At 43.4% G+C, this 18,417-nt stretch overlaps 1 protein-coding gene across 1 annotated transcript in view; it reads left to right on the top strand.

Moving 5' to 3' along the window:
* Nucleotides 1-18,417, top strand: part of STAM2 (signal transducing adaptor molecule 2) — a gene marked incomplete in the record, with an annotated part of 1,442,819 nt that overhangs the window by 616,952 nt on the left and 807,450 nt on the right. The window contains 1 exon segment of the mRNA XM_044074901.1: nucleotides 5,150-5,225. Coding sequence (XP_043930836.1) covers nucleotides 5,150-5,225 — 76 coding nt within the window.

Here is an 18,417-nt window from a genome sequence, read left to right as displayed (position 1 = left end):
ACAACTAGTCACCATCCCCACAAGAGGAGATAACATACTTGATCTCATCATCACGAACATGGGAGCACAATGTTCAACACCGGAAGTATACCCCTCACTGGTGAGATCAGATCACAAACTAATCTCGCTGGAGGTCCTCATCCCACCCCCACCTGAAATAAAAAAGACCACAGTAAAGAACTTCTCGAAAGCCGACTTCACACTTCTAAAGACTAGTGTGGTCTCCTTTAAGGCCCCGAGCCGGGAAAACAGTACTCAAGCCGCTGAATCACTTACAAATGCCTTCTACCAGCACCTGCAGGACTGCATGGATAAGGCAATCCCAAGCAAAACAAAGACTCTTTGTACCAAAGGCAAGCGTCCAGTCTGGTGGACCCCAGCCATAAACAAACTCTACAACAAAAGGAAGAAGCTACTACAAGATAGAGCAAAATCCTTAAAAGGTAAGACACCCTTGATCACTATAAGTAAAAACTAAGAGCTCTCATAAAATCATCCAAAGCAAATTTTGAGAGAAAAATAGCTAAAGACTCAAAAGACAATCATAAGGCATTCTTTAGCTATGTTAGAAACCTGGGAGGAAACTCCCAGATATGCTCAGAACTAGTCCAAAATGATGTGAAGATTACTGATCCTACAGACATTGCCAACATACTGGCTGACAGGTTCAGTGCAAACTTCTCCCCCCCCCAAAAGGAGAGATATCTATACCAAACGATTGCAGCCCCCCAAACATTTCCAACGCCCAAGTTAGAACTGCTCTCTCCAAAGCAAAAAACACAGCATCCATGGGACCCGATGGTGTCCCCGGCTGTGTGCTCCACGAACTCAATGAGGAATTAAACCCACAGCTAGGACAGCTATTTAATCAAAGTCTTACCTCTGGATACGCACTCCAGGAGTGGCGCACTGCAACTGTGGTCCCACTTCACAAAGGCGGTGCCTCCACCGACCCTGGAAATTACCGCCTATTAGCTTGACAAGCCTTATCTGCAAAGCCATGGAGAGGATCATAATGGACCTCATAAATAAAGACATAGGGAATTTGCAGACCTTGGATCCAACCCAGTTTGGCTTTGTCAAAGGCAGATCATGCCTTTTAAACTTGGTTGACTTTTGAAACAGTCACCAAAGCCATTGATGAGGGAAAGGCAGTCCATACAGCCTACCTCGATCTGGCGAAGGCCTTCGATACAATACCTCACTCGGGTATCATTGAAAAACTCATCAGCTTAAATGTTAACCCATACATCACAAGATGGGTTGCAAACTGGCTGAGTGACAGAACCCACAGGGTCAGAGTTGCTGGCGCCATGTCAGACTCAAAGCCTGTCACAAGTGGTGTCCCACAGGGCTCAGTCCTGGGCCCACTCTTGTTTGGCATCTACTTTTCCGAAGTACAAGCAAACACAGGAGGGTTATGGCTGACAAAGTTTGCAGATGACTGCAAACTGGGCGCCATAGTAGAAAACACATCGGACACAGATATCCTTCAGAAGGGTCTCACAGAAACGGATAACTGGTTCCAGAGCCATGGCCTAAAGTTAAATGCCAAAAAATGCATAGTCATACCCTTCGGGAAAAACAAGGTTACCCCTAGCTACCAAATAGGTGGCAATCCACTGAGCACAGAAGAAGTTATCAGGGACTTGGGGACCCAGGTTGATTGTAGTCTGTCATTCGACACCCATGTAGCTAAAGTAGTTAGGAAGACCTTCTACATTGCCCACCTTATCATGAAGGGATTCTCATCTAGATCAAGGGAGGTCATGGTCTCCCTTTACTCATCACTCATCAGACCAATGATTGAGTACAATGCCCCATTCGGAATGTATCTGACCCGACACTTGCAGCAGCTGGAGAGGCCACAAAAGTTCCTCACCAAAAGGATAAAGGGTCTCAAAATCTGTCCTATGCTGCCCGACTGAAAGAACTCCAGCTCTATTCAGTCGCCACCGCTTGCTCAGAGGTGACCTTTGCCTAACATACAAGGCCATGTCAAACCCAGATTTGATGAATATGCTTCACCTCAAAAATCTAGATCCATCAGAGCCACAAGGGCGGAGACTTAAACCTCGACACGGCTATTAATAGGACGTGCTGGAGGGATAGATTCATCACCCAAAGACTCCCTATGCTGTGGAACAAAATCCCGGTATATGTGAGGCAGAGCACCTCGCTGGCCTTGTTCAAGAGAAATCTTGACCAATGGATGGGAGATCGCAGATATACCCCAGGGATTACCTCAGTGTCACTGCTCGACAGAGGCACAGCAAAATAATGGGTATAGTTCCCCATACTTAAGGGGTGGCGTAAGCCACAAAACGATGGGCTAGGCTTGTAAATGCCCTCGGGCAGATAGCCTAGTATGAACCTATGAACCTATGAACCTATGAACTAAAGACTCTTGGGATTTTCTGAGAAGTATTACTGAGGACAAATTTTATTCTTCCAGCTGGTTTGCTACTATTGATGTAGTGGAACTTTTTTCTAGTATTCCCCACGACACGGGGTTGGAGTGGTTCTGCGAAGTTTTGAGTTCCGAAGGTGGTTTGGGAGGTAATGCGTTGAACTTGATTTTGGAATTTGTAGATATTATCCTTAGAAATAATTTTATATACTTCAATGGAGATTTGTATCAACAAAGGAAAGGGGTGGCAATGGGTGCTCCATGTGCCCCTTTGTATGCAAATTGTGAATTGTATTTCTGGGAATGGAAGTTTGTTTTCAACACTACATGGCATCAGTATATTTCTTTTTACACCCGATATTTGGATGACATTTGTGTTTTTTGGAGAGGCACTAAAAAGTTATTTGAAGAATTTATGGTTTACTTGAACAACAGTACCTAATTTTTAACATTTACATACATGATAGACAAGTTTGCCATCAACTATTTAGATGTTACCATTTATAAAGATACTGAAAATCATTGTTTTCAATCCAAATTATACAGAAAACCCACTTTCTCAAATACTTACTTGCACTTTGATAGTGCACACCCGTATCATCAAAAAAAGGGGATAGCCAAAGGTCAACTGATAAGGTCATCTAGAATGACAAGTGACTATGCTGTACTTCAAGAATTTGACTTTATTTGTTCTCTTTTTAAGGAAAGAAATTATCCAGCAACTCTTTTAACTAACTTAGTCGCAGAAGTGCTTGATAATAGGGAGGCAAATTTATTTCCATTACTTGGCAAGGGTCGACTGGTGAGTGAGCCAGTAAATACAGCTAAAATGAGATTTTTTGTAAACATTCATACCTTTTTGGCGACGTCGCACTTGGTGGAACAGGTTATTAAAAAATACTGGCCACTGTTAAGGGTGAATGATGAGATGAGTAAGTGCATTCCTCTACAACCCTCTTTTATAAGGAAAAGAGGGATTAACTTTAAAGATTTTTTCGAGAGGGATGAACTTTAAAGATTTTTTCGAGATGAAAGGCGACAAGCAGAAAGGGGCAAATAAAGGTGGGAAGGAAATGTTTAAATGTGGTATGTGTAGTCAGTGCAAGTATATTTTGCAACAGAAGGAAGTGAGCATTCCATCTAGGGGCATTAGCTTTCGGTTCCCTAAGCATTATAATTGTGGCAAAGGGTGTTGTGTACATAGGGATCTGTGAAGGTTGCAATAGTTTTTATATTGGTAAGACCACACGTACACTTAGGAAAAGGATTTATGAACACTTGTATGAGATTTCTAAAAAGAAGGAATCTAATGCCTTTTATAAGCACTCCTCAGTGTGTCACAATATGAGTATTAAATTTGCGATATTGGAACAAGTGGCTAGTGATCCAAGAGGTGGCAATTGGGAAGCTAGGGCTGAATTCAGGGAATTGATTTGGCAGCTTAAATTAGATGCAGGGAGACTGCCAGGGTTGAATGATTGTATTAGTATTGCTAGTGTGTTGAAATTGAGACAAGCAAAACTATGAACTATATTTGTCCAGTTTGCTCATTATGTAATGTACATTTTGTTTTTCTCCGCTTTTGCAATAAGTTTTATATGTGTATTTGTGGTTATGGGTTTGAATCTAGTCCTTGTGAACATTTCAGGCTGGTTATAATTATTGAGTCACCTTATTTTTATGGTTGGCATTCCAGATGCATTTTTGTATTCTATGCCGTGGGTATTTTAATATTTAAGTTGTGGTGTTATATTTTGTTAATAATCTTGTACATTTTATTTTCGTATATGGTATGGATTTTGTGTCGGAGTTTGAATGTTTTATACATATAAATATCCAGTCTACTTCTTTAAGGAAATTATTTTAATTAATTAACACTTTATTTTATTATAAAAAGGAAGTAATTGTGTTCATAATTGGTCTGAGGAAGCTCTGCAATAGTGGAGTGAAAGCGCGCTAAACTGAACTGTGGTGGTTGTTTGTGCTTGTTCGACAATTTTAACTTGGAATAAACATTTTACACCTTTGATCCTGCTTCTGCCTTGCATCGTTTTTTTTTTTTTTTTTTTTTTTCCAAGTATGAAATAAACAAGGCTGCTTTCAGACATCCCTAGATAGCAGTGTCAGAGATGTATTTCAGTTACCTGGTTCCTCAGTACAGGACAGAGGAGTGCAAGGCATGGGAACATATTTTTTTTGATCCTCATGGATCGCAGATCTGGGAGAATGGACTTGCAGCCTATTTTTTTTGCTTTCAGTTTGCATTTGAGGGGTACCAGAATGGGTGCTAAATGAGCCAGCTATCGTCTGTGTGTGTCTGGTAAAATATCTGAGATTGGAGGCTGGGAAAGTGTTAAAGTGCATGTGTAGGAGCTGCCAGTTTTACTTGACATAATCATGGAATTTGTATGAGGTGTAGCTCCATTTAGGGTGCTAAAAACTGACGTTTTTGTCCAGGACAGAGCCCAGAATGTGGATATGCTGCAAGACATACTCTTAAAGATCCAATTTATGAGCTCCTCTCATAACGTTTTATCATGTTATCTAAAATATTTAATCAATTAATAGCAAGCAAATCTTGAATACATGAGAAGAGTAGGTAACTATCAACTTAAAAGTTGTTGTATTTTCTGCGCAATTGTTTTCATTGTCACTTAGAGATTGTTTTTAATGTGATAGCACTGGGAAATAATTTGTCATTTTTACATGTCTAAAAGTTTTCTGGTTTTAATTCTGTAGAGCACTTCAAACCCTAAAAATGGCAGTTCGTCATCTTCATCCAGCAAACATAAAGAAGAAGATGATCTAGCAAAAGGTACTTCACTTTTTCAATAGCCTTCTAGTCTTGTAAGTTTCTTAAGTATGTCATTAGTTTTTTAAAATACAGTCAAAAGGGGAAAATAAGTCCCTCTATTGGTTTGGAAATGCAGAAATAAGCAACTCTGAGAAGTTGGTTGTTAGCCGTGTAGTTGGCTTTATAGTTACTGAAGTTATTTTTGCTATTTTAAATGAGTTGAAGGACCTATTTATTAATTAGCTGTTAATGAGAGCTTCTGAACTCCTCTTTGGTATCTTTTTCTAAAAGTTATCTGCACTTTGAGTATCTGCCTTGCTTTAAATTTACCTTTATGGATACAGTTCGTAGGTATTAAAGAAACAGACCAGAAAATAATACATGTCACAAAATGCAGGTGTTCAGGAAAGATAATGTTTAAGTGAATTAGTTGAAAGACCCTTTTAGACACAACCTGGGCTAAGGGCAGCACACTTAACAGAAATTTGTTATGGGTATTAGATTTGAAAGCATGAAAGAAAAACAACAAAGTTTCAGTGTAGTTAATAAGATTTGACAAGATAATGTAACTGCTAAGGGATTGCATAACACAGCAAACATTGTTGACATATTGTGCTGAGAAATGTAGTGTCAGTCACTCACATTTCTTGGTTTTCTAAAACCATACTACAGTCTGAGTTGTTTCACTGAAAGTAGTCAAGTTTGTTGCTCTTACAGTTGGTTGACTTACATCTGTCAGTCTCATGGTTCAGCCGCTTGTTGGATAGCAAAGCTGCTGATGTTTTTCGTGTTTCACTGTTGCAGTCATTACATTTGGGTTATCCTGCTGGCAGGTTGCCCTCAGTCGGCCTGAATTCCAAAGTCTTGGGTCCTGCGTCAGCTGTTGTCGCCCGTTCCCTAATGTCAGGTCGTCAGGAATATAAAAGAAGCAGCCGGCGCCATTTTCTTTAGTCTTTCTTGCCGCGCGGTGCCTGAAGCAGTTTGCAAGGGCTGGTCGGCCGACTCCTGAGATTTTCAAGTTCGAATTTCAGATCTGAAGTCTTCTATAAAGTTAAGTACTCCGTTGGGGAAACTTTTTTCTTGCTCCAGAACTGATGTCAGAAAAAGTTAATAATTGTATTTCTTGTGGGAAGCAAATACCTCATAAGGACTTTCATTCTTACTGTATTCCTTGCCTAGGCCCCGATCATAATTTTCTGGGTTGTTGGTTTTGTGCTAGATCAGGGGATGTCCTTCAAGGATTCATCTGCAGTCCTTACAAATGGGTTGTCCTGTCGTCAGGCAGCCCTTCGGTCGGCCGGATTCCAAAGTCTGGGTCTGGCTTCGGCTGGTGTCGCACTTCACCCGACGTCATAGCTGCAGATATTCGGGTATAAAGGCATCAGCTGACGCCATTTTCCTCAGTCTTTCTTGCCGCGTGGCGCCCGAAGCAGAAGCTGTTCGCAAGTGCCGGTCGGTCAGAACCAGAGATTACTACTACCGAATACTACTCCGAAGACTACTAAAAAGCTAAGTACCCCGTTGGGGACTCTTTCTTGCCTCAGCCGATGTCAGAAAAAGTGAATAACTGTTTAACTTGTGGGAAACAAATACCTCATAAAGATTTCCACTCTTACTGCTTACCTTGCTTAGGCCCAGACCACGACGTAGCAGCTTGTCTAGCCTGTGCTTTTTTTAACCGACGGACGCTTAGACGTCGGTTGGAATTTGCTGAGCAGTTTTTCGGCTCTGATTTCGCTTATATTATGCCGTCGGATCCTCCGACTTCGCAAATCTCCAAAAAACGCAAAGAAAAGGACAGACACTCGCGGTCTGCGGTTTCGGCCGAAACCACGGTTAAGCCAACCGCGAGTGTCTCGGTTTCGGCTGAAACCGAGCAAGCGGCTCTTCCTGCAGCCGAAAACAGACCTTCTACCGAGGTTTCTTCTAACCTCGTGGAGTCTGTTTCTGAAATCCAACCTGCTGTTGTGATTTCTCAGGATTTATCTGACACTATTCCCCTGGATACTTCAACTCCTGCACGTGGAGCCGCTAGGCCTCCCGCAGCCATGTCCATTAAGGCCTTTGCTAGGGCTAAAGCTACAAAGACTGTGCCTGTTAAGACCCCCTCTCACAGGCCCACTTCCAGTTCTCAAATGCTTTCTTTGACAGAGGATCTTATTTCTTTAATCCGGGGATCCCAACCTCATCCAGACAGGGCCTCTCATCCACCTCCAGAGAAGAGGCCTAGAGCAGAGCCCCGCGAGCCAGTGTCCACAGATGATTCCTCTGATGATCCAGAAAATACAGACCCTCCAGAGACTCCTTATTCCCCTTACGAAGACTCTGATGCTGAAGAGTCCATCCGTTCTGCCTCTCCACCTGAGGAATTTTCCTTTGGGGAAACCTTGCATGCCATGAGGGAACAATTTCAGTGGCAGGGCCAAGATTTTTCAGACTCCAGGAAAAGGCTTAGAACCTTTTTACATTTACCTCAACATAGGCCTTTAGCTATACCTCCATTTCTCTCTGTTGTAGATGATGCATTTAATGATGCTTGCACTGCTCCTGATTCTTTACCTCCGGCCCCTGTTAAGCCCGATAGGTTCTACAGGGTCCCGGACACACATCACCATTTATACAAGGCTCCTTTAGCAGATCCCGAGACTATCTCCCAGGGTCCTAAGGCTGTAGCATCTACCTCTGCAAAAAAAACCCTCCCCTCTGTAAGGGAATCCAGGTCCTTAGAGAGATGGGGTAAAAAAGTTTACACTTCTGCTACTCTGTCAGCTAGAGCCTTGAACTGTCAATTTCATATGATACAATATCAAGAATTTATGCTAGACCAGTTAACTAAAAAACTGTCCTCTGATGAACCTTTTGATAAGAAGTATGTTCAGGAAATGGTACACAACATTCAGCAAGTTAGTAACCATTCTTTAAAATGTGGCTATGATGCACTGGAGGCTTCCTTTAGATCAGCCATGACTGGCACAGTTATCAGAAGGCATGCATGGTTGAAAGAGCAGACCTTACCGGACCATGTCAAAGCAAAGCTATTAGATGCTCCTATGGACAAGGCTAATTTATTTGGTCCACCTGCACAACAGGTACTGAAGAAGATGGAGGAGAAAGCAAAATCTGTACAAACAGTGAAAGATTTCTTACAGGTCCAACCTCCAAGGTTTAGCAGGAATTGGCCCTCCAAAAACTGGTCCTTTCCAGACTCCTCTAAAGCCCAGAGAGGCAGAGATAGAAGACCAAGGGGCAGAAACCAATCCAGAGGTACCTACAGGGGACGCCAGTGGCAGGGTAACAACCAGCGAGGCACGGGCGCAGCCACCACCACTGCATCAGGACAATCACAGTGACTTGACTCTGGCACCGCCTACCAGGGAACAAATAGAAGCACCCTTAGGCGGAAAGCTAGCTTTATTTTCAAAAAACTGGCATTACATCACAAGAGACAAGTGGATCTTGCAAACTATAAACCAAGGTTACAGGTTCCATTTCCATACTCTACCAGGAAAGAGAGGAATGCCAAACCTACCACCAAATCAAAAGGTAGAAGCTCTAAAACAAATATCTCAATTGTTAAGGATGAGAGCCATGGAAAAGGTACCATCTATGGAACAAGGAAAGGGATTTTACTCCAGACTTTTCCTGGTACCAAGAAAAGAGAACAACTGGAGGCCTATTCTCGACCTGTCCGCTTTAAACACATTTCTCATTGTCCCAAAATTCAAAATGCTGACTCTACAGCAGCTTCTTCCCATGCTGGGCAAGGAGTCTTGGCTGGTAACTCTAGATCTCAAGGAGGCATACCTGCACGTTCCCATACGACAAAATTGCAGAAGATACCTCAGATTTCTTGCAGGATCAGAGCATTATCAATTCTCAGCATTGCCCTTTGGCTTATCTACTGCGCCCAGAGTGTTCACGAAATGCCTGGCATCAGTAATTGCTCATTGCAGGCTTCAGGGAATACAAATTTACCCCTACCTGGACGACTGCCTCATACAAGCGGACAACATGAACAAACTAACAGAAGACTTACAAAGAGTCATGTACCTGCTACAAGCCCTGGGATATACAGTCAATATAAAAAAGTCAATGCTGATACCATCCCAAAGAATAACCTTTTTGGGTGCAGAGCTGGACACATCAAAACAAATGGCATTTCTAACTGTAGAAAAGCAAAAGCAATTACCTCTCTACTTCTTGGCATTAACAAAGCAGAACCATCTGACAGCAAGAAAGGTACTGCAAGCCCTGGGCTTCATGGCATCCTGCATAATACTGGTTCCTCACGCCAGACTGCATATGAGAAAGCTACAGTGGTACCTAAAAAATGTATGGTCTCAACACAAGCACAGCCTAGAAACCAAGATTCCTATAATCCCCTGCCTGAAGCAAGAGTTCCTATGGTGGGCTCAGGCCTGCCAATCAAACACAGGATTGCCCTTCTACAACATTCAACCAAGCCAAACCATCACGACGGACGCCTCAGACCTCGATTGGGGGGCCCACATGCTGGACAAGTGCATACAAGGCTTATGGACACAAGACCAGCTACACCTGCACATAAATCTAAAGGAAATGCTGGCAGTAAAATTGGCAATCCAGTCATTCAGACCATTTCTCTTACAAGGTCATCTGATGATAAGGACAGACAACACCACAGTGATGTGGTACATCAACAAACAGGGAGGCACACACTCATACCCTCTATGCCGGATGGCACTGGACCTATGGAATGTGGCTCTGAGCTACAACATTCACTTACGAGCTGTTTTCATACCAGGAAAAGAAAACATTCTAGCAGATATATTAAGCAGAACTACCACGGATGCCCACGAATGGATGCTGCATCCGGACATCTTCAAGGCCATCACAAGGCGATGGGGACTCCCAGAAATAGACTTATTTGCATCTCCACACAATCACCAGCTAAAGAAATTCTGCACGAGGATGTACCACCCACTTGCATGGAAGGTGGACTCCTTATCTTTCAGTTGGGAAAACCTGTCAGCATATGCATTCCCACCACTTCCTTTGATGCACAAGGTGCTATTGAAGATCAAAGAGGACCGGCCAAGGATCATTCTGATAGCTCCAGACTGGCCAAGGCAACATTGGTACCCATTACTAAGGAGCCTATCTCGGGAACTGATATGGACACTACCCCTGGTTCCATTACTGTTAACACAGAACAACTACAACATCCTGCATCCAAACCTGAAAACTCTGCACCTGACTGCCTGGAACATCACATAAGATCAATTAACCCAAATTTATCCCAAAGGGTTAAAGACATTATGCTTGAGGCTCGCAGACCCTCAACCAGAAAAAATTATGCAGCAAAATGGAAAAGATTTCTCATTTCGAGTACTGCAAGGGGAGAAGATGTGTCACTGGTAAACATAGCCAGCATCTTGGAATACTTGGCAGAGCTCTTCCACACAGGCCTGTCCTATTCTTCCATCAAGATACATGCATCAGCTATCTCAGCAGAATACACCTTGGATCCTCCAGTATTCTCACACCCTCTGCTAAGGCAGTTTCTAAGAGGAATTAAAAATGTAAAACCTCCAAGGAAACCACCATTGCCAACATGGGACTTGAACTTTGTGCTAGAGAAATTGACACTTCCCCCTTTCGAACCAGCAGCAACAGCAGAATTACAATTCTTATCATGGAAGACTGCTTTCCTGCTGGCAATCACTTCAGCAAGAAGGGTATCTGAACTACAGGCATTAATGGCAGTACAACCCTTCCTGATCTTCCATCAAGATAGACTGTCCATGAGAACTAATCCTACATTCATGCCTAAGGTGGTATCCAGAGTATCTTTAAATCAGGCTATCCACCTACCTACCTTCTTCCCCAACCCACAGAACAGGGGAGAAAGACTGCTACATACCTTGGATGTGCATAGACAGTTACGCTACTACCTGGACAGAACCAAGAGCAATAGGAAAACTGACCAGCTTCTGGTAGCATATGCAACAGGAAGGGAAGGAAAAGCAATTTCAAAACAAACAATCTCCAAGTGGATAGGAAATTGCATTAGATTTTGTTACTCCTACCATGGAAAGAAAACTCCAGATAACATCAGGCCTCACTCTACAAGGGCTACAGCCACTACCACAGCTTTCTTACGAGGAGTGGCCACCAAGGACATTATAGAGGCTGCTACTTGGACCTCCGTGCATACATTTGCCAAGCATTATAATTTACCTTTATACTCCAGATCCCGAGCAGGTTTTGCCACTGCTGTGTTGCAAGGGATCCTAACTAAACCATAATTTCTTTTTTCCTCCTCCCCTAGTTTAGCTATGGTATTCTACCCATTTGTAAGGACTGCAGATGCATCCTTGAAGGACATAGTACAGTTTTGTACCTACCATAAATGTAGATGTCCGATAGGAATGCATCTGCAGTCAGGATTACCCACCCACCTTCCCCACTGTGGTACTCCTAGGGTATTTGCCCATCTTATAGCTAGCTGGGGGGGGATCTATTATGGTGTATTTGTTTGTATATATGTACATACATGCTAATTTTTTGTGGTTGCTCTCTACTATTTGGAATCATTGACATTTATCCAAATTTAGCCTTCCTAGAGGGCACCTGGCATCTGGGGCAAGAAACACTGAGGAAAATGGCGTCGGCTGATGCCTTTATACCCGAATATCTGCAGCTATGACGTCGGGTGAAGTGCGACACCAGACGAAGCCAGACCCAGACTTTGGAATCCGGCCGACCGAAGGGCTGCCTGACAACAGGACAACCCATTTGTAAGGACTGCAGATGCATTCCTATCAGACATCTACATTTATGGTAGGTACAAAACTGTACTTTCCCATCCCCCTCCTGATAAGAGGCCTAGGCAAGAGTCTGACTATTAATCTTCAGATCAGATTTTCATTTCTTCTGATTCCTCTTCTGATCAGGAATATTCTTTTCCCCCCTATGAGGATTCTGATGCTGAAGAATCCATACCTTCAGCTTCTCCTCCTGAGGACTATTCCTTTGGGGAAACCTTACATACCATGAGGGAGCATTTCCACTGGGAGAGCCAAGATTTTTCAGAATCTAAAAAGAGGCTCAGGGATTTCCTGTTACTACCTTAGCACAAGCCACTTGCCATCCCTCCTGTGTTAGAGATTGTAGATGATGTGCTTTCGGAGTCTAGCCTTACCTCTGACTCCTTACCTCCAGCTCCTGTTAAGCGTGACAGATACTACAGGGTTCCTGACTCACATAAATTCCTTTTTAAAAACCCCACTGCAGACCCCAAAACTATTTCTCAGGGTCCCAAGGGAGTTAAGGCTTCCGCTGCAAAAAACCCTACCCCTTCTGACAGAGATTCTAGGGCACTGGACAGATGAGGAAAAAGGGTTTACACATCTGCTACCTTGGCTATAAGGGCCTTAAACTGTCAGTTTCATATGCTCAAATATCAGCAACATGTCATGGCATTGCTTAAGCAGAAAATGTTGTTAAACTCAGAATGTGCAGAAAACAAGGAAATGCAGGATATATTGCATACAGCTGAACAAGTTGGAAAGCAAACTTTGCAATGTGGTTTTCATTCTTTAGAGGCCTCCTGCAGGGCCGCAGTTACAGGTTCTGTAATTAGAAGGCATGCTTGGTTAAAGGAACAAAATCTGCCTGATCATGTTAAAGTTAAATTATTAGATGCACCTTTACAGCATGATACTTCGTTTGGTGTTAAGGCAGAAGAGGTGTTAAAGAAAATGGAGGACAAGGCTAAATATATGCAAACGGTCAAAGTACAGCCACCTAGGTTTAGTAGACACTGGCCAACAAAGAATTGGTCCTTTCCTGTGTCAGACAGACCTCAAAGGGGCAGATCCAGACGCCCTAGAGGCAGATCCCAGGTGCAAGGTTCATACAGGTCAAAGCAATGGGGTGCTTCTACCTCTAAAAGTGGAGAAGACAAATCACAAGCTTACAGGAAACAGTCCCAATGACTTCCCCCTGCCTGCACCAAGCACTTATTCTGGCAGCACCCTTAGGGGGAAAATTAGCACTTTTTTAAAAAAATTGGCACATTATAACCTAGGACAAGTGGGTTCTAAACATCGTGTCACAAGGCTACAAGTTCCATTTCCATACCCTGCCAAAGACAAACGGCTGACCAGATCTGCCAAAAAATCAATGGGCAGAGGCACAAAAACAAGTTTCTCATCCCTCATGGACATGGGGGTCATTCAACAAGTGCCAGAGCAAGAGCAAGGGCAAGGATTTTACTCGACTGTTCTTGGTGCCCAGAAAGGACAAGACCTGGAGGCCAATACTGGACCTATTGATTCTGAACACATACCTGGATATACCAAAATTCAAAATGTTGACTTTGCAGCAGCTTCTGCCCATGCTGGGCAAGAACGCTTGGCTTGTAACTTTAGACCTAAAAGAGGCATACCCGCATGTCCCAGTCAGACAAATATGCAGAAGATACCTCAGATTCAAGGCTGGCTCAAGGCATTACCAATTCTCTGCACTGCCCTTCGGCTTATCTATTGCGCCCAGGGTCTTTACAAAGTGCCTGGCACCAGTAATTGCATTCTGCAGACAGAGGAATACAAATATACCCTTACTTGAATGACTGTCTAATTTAAGCAGAGAACAAGGACATCCTTCTACAGCATCTGGCGTTTGTGAAAAGACTTCTGACAGGCCTAGGGTACACAGTCAACGAAAATAAATCAAAACTAGTACCCTCTCAAGAGATAATATTCCTGGGTGCATGCTTAAATAGAACTGCCCAGATGGCTTATCTCACGCCAGATAAACAAAGGCAACTGACTACCTATTTCAAAATGTTAGCAACAAAGGCCCAGTTATCTGCAAGAAAAATTCTGCAGGCTTTGGGTTTCATGGCATCCTGCATCCTATTAATTCCATATGCAAGACTGCATATGAGGAAACTTCAATGGTACCTAAAAAGTGTTTGGACTCAACATTGCCACAGCCTGGAAACTATAATTACTCTCATTCCCTGCCTGCAACAGGAGTGTCGATGGTGGGCAAAGGCTTGTCACCAAAACAAGGGACAGTCGTTCACATTACCCCCAGCCAGGCAGACACTAACAACGGATGCATCAGATTATGCCTGGGGGGGCCCACATGGCAGGAAGATGCATTCAGGGAACATGGACCTCAAACCAAATGCATCTACATATCAATCAAAAAGAGATGCTAGCTGTTCAAAATGCCCTGACAGCCTTCAAGGACCTACTTCATCCAGGACAACTACTGATAAAGACAGACAACACCACAGTCATGTGGTATATAAACAAGGAGAGGGGCACACATTCTTACCCCCTTTGCAGACTAGCCATGACTTTGTGGGACACAGCATTGACTTACCAAGTACATCTGCAGGCACAGTTCCTGCCAGGAAGGAAAAATACTCTGGCAGACGAATTAAGCAGAAACCTCATGGATCCCCACGAGTGGCAGCTGGATCCACAAGTCTTCAGCACGATAACAAGGAAATGGGGATGCCCGGACATAGATCTATTTGCCTCCCCTCACAACTACCAGCTAAAGAGATTCTGCACAAGGATTTATCACAGACAAGCATGGAAAGTGGACGCCCTATCCTTCAGCTGGACAAAACCTATCAGTATATGCCTTTCCCCCTCTGCCTCTCCTCCCCAAGGTACTCCTAAAGGTCAGACAGGAGAAGCCAAAGATGATACTGATTGCACCAGTCTGGCCCCGCCAGCACTGGTACCCAGTATTAAGGAGCTTGTCTCAATGCCCAGCGTAGACCTTACCTCAAGTCCCGTATCTACTGTCCCAGCAAAACAATCAGATCCTGCACAGCCAACTCAGGACTTTAAACCTGACAGCATGGCGGATAATGTAGTCATAAAAAACACACCTCTCAGCAAAGCTGTGATGGATGTCATTTTGGAAGCCAGAAGGCCTAGTACTAGAAAATTTTATGCTGGAAAATAACCAGGCACAAGGAACAGATACAGCTATGCCAAATATTCCTCAGATTTTACAATACTTAACTGAGATGCTGGACAAAGGCCCATCTTTCTTATCTATTAAAATTCATGCCTCTGCCATCTCGGCTCATTACAATGCAGAGCCACCAATCTTTTCTCATCCCTTATTAAAACAGTACCTCAGAGGAGCCAGAAATTTAAGGCCTCCAAGGAGATCACCAGTGCCGGCATGGGACCTCAACTGTGTCTTGGAAAAACTCACCCTGCCTCCTTTTGAGCCAGCTGCTACTGCTGATATAAAGTTTTTATCTTGGAAAACAGCTCTGCTCCTAACAATAACTTCTGCAAGACGAGTTTCAGAGCTACAGGCACTCATGGCTGTGGAACCTTTCATCATTTTTTATCCAGACAGGGTCTCCCTGAGGACAAACCCAACATTTATGCCTAAAGTGGTGTCCAAGTGTGGCTCTTAACCAAACCATTCATCTGCCAACCTTTTATCCAAATCCACAGAACAACGGGGAAAGAATTCTGCATTCTTTGGACATGCACAGACAGCTTAGATTCTACTTGGACAGAACCAAAGTTTTCAGAAAGACAGAGCAATTACTAGTGGCATATGCTGCAAGTTCATAAGGAAAGGCCATCTCAAAGCAGACTATTTCAAAGTGGATAGGCCACTGCATTCGTTTCTGCTACTTATACCATGGCAAGCCAGTGCCTAAGGGCATTAGGCCACATTCCACCAGAGCTGCAGCCACTTCAGCAGCCTTTCTCAAGGGAGTACCAACCAAGAACATTTTAGAGGCAGCTACCTGGAGTTCAGTGCACACCTTTACAAAGCACTATCATCTGCCACTCTACTCTAAATCCAGGGCAGGCTTTGCCACTGCAGTTCTGCAGGGTCTCATAGCCGCTCCTAATGCTGTTTAGCTCCAGCCTCCCAACCATAGCTTTGTGAATCTACCCAAATGTAATGACTGCAATAATGAAACACGAAGAACATAGTACAGTTGTGTACACTTACCATAAATGTAGATGTTCGAGTGTATTCACTGTTGCAGTCCAGGTTACCCACCCGCCTTCCCCCCTTTTTCTTCTGATGGAACCTATCTTTCCTTCTCTGATTTATACAACCTATGTGGTGTATTTGCTTATGGATGAAAGTAAAAGTTTATATTACTGCATGTAATTTTATATATACATATAAATTTTGGATACCCTTTTAGGGGGCACCTGACATCTGGGGCAAGAAAAACTAAAGAAAATGGCATCGGCTGCTTCTTTTATACCCCTGACCTGACATCAGGGAAGGGGCGACAACAGCCGACACAGGACCCAAGACTTTGGAATTCAGGCCAACTGAGGGCAACCTGCCAGCAGGATAACCCAAATGTAATGACTGCAACAGTGAACACTCATTTATGGTAAGTGTACACAACTGCACTTTACTACTGTCTTCCGATCCCTGTAGTTACATAGAAATCCTAAGGTAGTAGTGCCTTTAGCAAGTGCTGGTCATGTCAAGTCAGTGGATGCTGAATTGTCAGCAGGTTATTGACTCTCTTAATATAACCATTTTTCAACGTAGGTGCACTAAAATGCCTTTTTTTATTTTCAACTCTCTTTTTTGAAGATTTTCCTTCATATTTGAGGCATTACTGACACTGTCAGCCTCTTAAAAGATCTACATTATTCATGTCATTCCTTAAATCAGTGTTGTAGTATTACTGTACTAACTGTATTATCTCACCAAGGTAATCTGACATCTGCCCAGCATTCCAATGCCAAAAACCTTCCATATGCTTCTATATCTAGCGTATGACCTAAGCCCTTGGGTGTAGGACTGCATAAATGGACGTAGGAGCATAATATCCGTGACTATCTTGCTGCCAGTCTGAATACAGGAGCTCCGCTCCTGTCCATCTTTTCTCCGTGGTTTTGTAGGCTGCCACCATTGCCTACACTTATTCAGATAAGTGCCCCATTGGGGAACCTTTTGTATTTTTTTCAGTTAAGGGTTTGTAAATGTCAGCTAAGAGGGGGAAGTGTGACTGGTTGGCAGACACCTTATAGGACCCCCACTCCCAGTACTCATTTCCTGTAGGCGCTGAACACCGTTACAGAAATTGTCAGATCTGTCAGTAGCGTAAGCTTTATGGATTATATCCTGTTAAGGATATAATGGCTGTCCAGCTCCCAGAGCTTCATGATGCTTTCCATACACTCAGGCAGATGAGCCGACTAAAAGACCATTTTGGGCACCATGCTCTTCAGAGCTTTCATGCCAACTGAGAGAGAGAGAGAGAGAGGCTAAGCCCTATGATGGCATTGCTAGGAAAAACAAAAAACAAATGTCCACACCCTGGCCTAAAAAAACACACCAAAAACAAGGTGAGTGGAAGGAGGGAGCAATTACTGCTGCAGTGATTATTCAGACATCTGTTATGGTAAGTTTACTTGCATAACTACTATTTTCATATTGATCAATGCTAATGCTGCAGTAGCCTAAGCTATATGGGTACATTACTGTAGCGTAGTGGGCAGGGAAAGAGGGTAGTGAGACCAGCTATGTTAAATGGGTTGGAGACAGTGGCATTGGCAAAAAGGCAGGAGTTTGAGCTGGATGTGGCAGAGTTAAAGATTTTACGATTTGCACTGGGTGTGATGAGGGTGGGCAGGATTAGGAATAAGTATATTAGAGGGTCAGCCCAGGTTGGAAGGTTTGGAGACAAAGCCAGAGAGGCAAGATTACATTGGTTTGGACGTGTGCTGAGGAGGGATGCTGAATGTATTGGGAAAAAGATGATAAGGATGAAGCTACCAGGTAACAGGAAAAGAGGAAGGCCTAAGATAAGGTTTATGGATGTGGTGAAAGAGGGCATGCAGGTGTTGGTGTGACAGAGCAAGATGCAGAGGACAGGAAGAAATGGAAACAGGTAATCCGTTGTGGCGACCCCTAATGGGAACAGCCGAAAGAAGATGTTGATGAGTGGGCAGGGAAAGGTCCAGGAGCCCCTGGAGAATGGCATTCTCAAAGCCTGGCCTAAACCTGGAAAAGGACTGTAGCTTGCAGTGCTTTGTGAATCTGTAAAGGACAAAGTTGCTTCTTCTAGAATATGTTTAGAATCTTAAATTTTCCAAAATGTTGCAGATGAAACCCAGGCCCTGGTAGTGTGTGTCTTGACCCTTGCCTAATATAGTTCTGTTGTGGTTGCACTAACAAAAGGTAATAGCTTGAG

Source organism: Protopterus annectens, chromosome 6.part0 (assembly GCF_019279795.1).
Source record: "Protopterus annectens isolate FY-2018-M chromosome 6.part0, PAN1.0, whole genome shotgun sequence".
Lineage (NCBI taxonomy): Eukaryota > Metazoa > Chordata > Ceratodontiformes > Protopteridae > Protopterus > Protopterus annectens.
The sequence above is the reverse complement of the archived record's forward strand: the minus strand, read 5'-3'. Positions and strand labels throughout refer to the sequence as shown.